This window comes from Nasonia vitripennis, chromosome 1 (genome assembly GCF_009193385.2).
Source record: "Nasonia vitripennis strain AsymCx chromosome 1, Nvit_psr_1.1, whole genome shotgun sequence".
NCBI classification, from domain to species: domain Eukaryota; kingdom Metazoa; phylum Arthropoda; class Insecta; order Hymenoptera; family Pteromalidae; genus Nasonia; species Nasonia vitripennis.
The window spans coordinates 9,201,710-9,205,318 of NC_045757.1; the positions used below are offsets into that span (position 1 = coordinate 9,201,710).

At 41.6% G+C, this 3,609-nt stretch overlaps 1 protein-coding gene across 1 annotated transcript; it reads right to left on the reverse strand.

Annotated features, from left to right (window-relative positions):
* Positions 1–374: 374 nt before the first annotated feature.
* LOC103318035 (chymotrypsin-1-like) lies at positions 375–1,414 on the reverse strand. The gene is made up of 5 exons (XM_008219116.1): positions 1,376–1,414; positions 1,221–1,290; positions 870–1,162; positions 529–796; positions 375–439 (listed from the first exon to the last, which is right to left on the reverse strand). The coding sequence occupies exons 1-5, from the start codon at positions 1,412–1,414 to the stop codon at positions 375–377; spliced, it is 735 nt and encodes a 244-aa protein (XP_008217338.1).
* Between the last annotated feature and the right edge of the window lie 2,195 nt (positions 1,415–3,609).

Here is a 3,609-nt window from a genome sequence, read left to right on the forward strand (position 1 = left end):
AAAAAAGATTTAAAAGCGAGGGTGGCTGCTGCCACTGATTTTTTTTCTTTTCTTTGCTCTATATACGGCGGACGCTCGCGCGTTCCTTCTTGTTTTTTCCGTCTCACTTGATAAAACGGGTTACTTTGTTATGTGCCTCTTCTTGCGCGACGCTCGCTCCAGATTTATTCCGCGTGCGAAAGTTTTTAATTCGAGCCTGCGGCGCTGGGAATTGACGTTCGTTTTGGACTTGGAACGATGAGGGTGATTTTGCTTACGTATAGAATAATTTGTGGGCGGTGTAATTTTGAATGAATAGTATAGTTTATTCGAAATTTTTAAAATACTGTACAAAAGACCTAACTTAGTTTTGGAACATTTGCGGTTGCACTAATTTAACTGATCAACGACAGTTCGTAGTTGATGTAGTCCAAGTAGTACGACACCCTGGTGTAAAGATCTGGGTAAGACGTAAGAAGTAAGAAGTAAGTAACCAGACTCGCAACCCAAGCCGCTACCCTCAGAATGTTCTAAATTACCTTTGCTTACCTTCACTCGATTCTATTTTAGCGAATTCGTCACTCACTTGGCAAGCTCCGTATCCTGTACCCAGAGAGGCGCAAAGGTGGGCAACGGTGATGACACCACGATTTGTGGCATACATGTAGAGTTGCCTGAGTTTTAGAGAAATTGGACCACCGGTGTAAGTAGACCCGAATCCAGTAAGGATCATCTGTGTATTCTCAGGTATGTCCTGATTAGGTTGGGGCAGACTAATGATCTTTACCGTCGCGGATTCCGTGACCTCTTTCTTCAACTGCGACAAAATTGATATTTACCAGAACAACGAGTAAATTTTAATTCACAATTACGTTGAAACAAAAATTCACTCTGATGACGGCGATGTCATTGTTCATGACAGGAGACACATCGGCGTTAGTGAATGCTCCGTGATGGGAGATTCTGTCGACGTCCATCAAGGTATCACCATCAGTGAGAGAGTTGGTGCCGACAAGAACCTTGATCGTGTTCTTGTCCTTCTTCTGGCCGACGAAACTGAAGACGCAGTGAGCAGCAGTGAGCACGTGCCTCTTGCTTATCAAAGAACCACCGCAGATCTGAAGGGAAACCTGGTACGGGTACTCTCCAGCTATGGCCTCGAGCCTGGGACTCTCCTGGGCTCCTATTGGAAGATATTGGCCGCCAATCGGTTACTGACTAATTGGACACCGATCGGGAACTGACCAACCTGGGCACCGATCGGATATTGACCAATTTGGCCGCCGGGACAAATGACGACTTAGCTTCTAGCTGAAATTTTCAATTTTCAATGTTGTTAGCATAAAATCAAATATTTTAAGTATATAGAATAATCATCAGATTTTCAGTCACCCACTGCACGGCAGCACAAAGCGAGAATCAGGAACTGCTTCATGGTTACAGTGTATGTGATCCACAAAACCTCAGATGTCTGACGAGCAGACTTCTCATATTTATATGTGAGATTAATCGACGATTGAACTGATAAGGTGTTTGATCAAATTTACCGAAGATGTGTTTAATGTGCAAGGCAAACAAGAAATTTTAGCCACGAGGAAGAATACATACACATAAAAATCATTAAACATACAATAGATTGCGTTTACTTAGTATCATATCGATAGAAATGCCCTACTTTATTTACTAAAAAAAAATGTTCGTAAAAACGGAGATGGCCGATTGATTTATAATTTTTTGAAAATGATCATTCGTCATTAATTTTCAACTAGCGCGCCACATGCGGCCTTATGGCCACGGTAGCTTGCCGCCTTGCATCGCGAAGCGTTTTGCGTGTAAGGCACGACCGCTAACGCTCGCGCTTGCCTCGATATTATATAGGCAATCAATTAAAACTGTTGGGCCAGATAGGGCGTGTCACACCGAAATAGTTATTCAATTATATGTACCAAAAATTGTTTCTAGGGTCGTTGTTTATGTATAAGCGTTTTGAAAAAATGTTTGTCACAGTATAAAGTTGTGTTTTTAAAATATCTACAACTTTTATATTTAAGATTTTTATGTATAATGTAAAGCCTCAAAGTTTTATGATGAATACTGGTTTATTGCTATAAAAAAATCGATTTTGGCCTCTTAACTCGAATTAAAAGCATTTTCACGCTTAAGTGTAAATAGGAAAAAGTTGTATTTCTTCGAGATCTACAACTTTTCTCTATAACTTTTTTTTTTGTAAAATGCATAGAATTCGAGTTAGAGCCAAAAAACCGTTTTTAGCGATTTTTGGCTGTGACCGCATTCTGCGTATACACGCAGGATCAAGTCCAATATAAATTTGGCACCTTACTATTACGAGGGGAGTTCGCACACAAATTTTTAGCCCGATTGATAAAAGTCTCTTAGAGATAATCGTGCAACACCAAATTTTTTATTCAAAAAATACGCAAAAATTAAACAAATTGTGCCCGCATTTTAAAAAAACGTAGACGATAAGGATAAAAAAAATTAGTTTTTAGGTTTGTGCAAGAGGAGACTCCTCCCAAAATTTCATCCTGATCGGTCGAAAATTGCGTGAGATATCGCATCTCACACATTTTTTTATGACAAAACTATAAGGCACTTCCGTGTCGCGGTTGTATCTAAAATGTATACACCTAACGATACTTTACTAGAAACCTTCGCCGAGTCCTAGTGAATTCAGCCGAAGTCAATAACTCTAGAAAAGAAAACGCGCCTTTCATCCCTCACCCGCACGACAAGCGTGAGCCAAGTGCAGCGCGTCTATGTTTTACGTAATTGCGCACTTTGGCCGAGGCCATTATATCGTCAAAGCGAATATTTTCTATTGAAATTCATGTATTCAAAAGTCCGCCGTGGGGGCTGCGGAGAAACAATGGGGCGCGAGGCGTATAACGTAACACATGAAGCCTGCGCAGCGCAACAGAGGAGCGAAACTGTATCAGAGAGAGAGGGAGGGAGAGAGAGAGAGGGAGAGAGAGAGAGAGAGAGAGAGAGAGAGAGAGAGAGAGAGAGAGAGAGAGACGCGGAACCGCACTCAGCAACGAATTTCAAAGCTCTTATGGAACAGACGTTAATTTCCCGGCGAGTGACGCGCCATAGCCTAGTTCCGCGAACCTGCTTGCCCTTTCTCTGTGCGAGCTTTCGAGGCAAAGGCACTGCTGGCCTATAATGTCACTACCTCTCTCTCCCTCTCTCTCTCTCGTTCGTGTTTTAGGGTGAATCGAGTATACAGCCCCAATTAAGCTTGCCACGGACGGCCGGATGGACGGTTTAAAAATTGAGCGAGCTCGCGCGGTGTTGCGGGGACTTTATGATACATGCATAATGGATAGAAATTTTGCAGTTCGTTATTTAAAATAAAAGACGATGCGCGCGACTTTCGCTGAGCTTTATCTGGCGGGAAAGAAGATGTTTCAAGTGAATTTTCTAAATAAATAATTCAGATTGAATTATTTACAGCTATTATGCTGGATACGTTTAGATGATAATTTTTGTTTGCGGAAACTCGACTAATCTATTGAAATTAAAAATATGTATTATACTATGTTGGTACATAGGTAGTGAATTTCCAGCGGGAAGTCCCTGATGTGTGAACAATGCGGGATCGGTAATCGC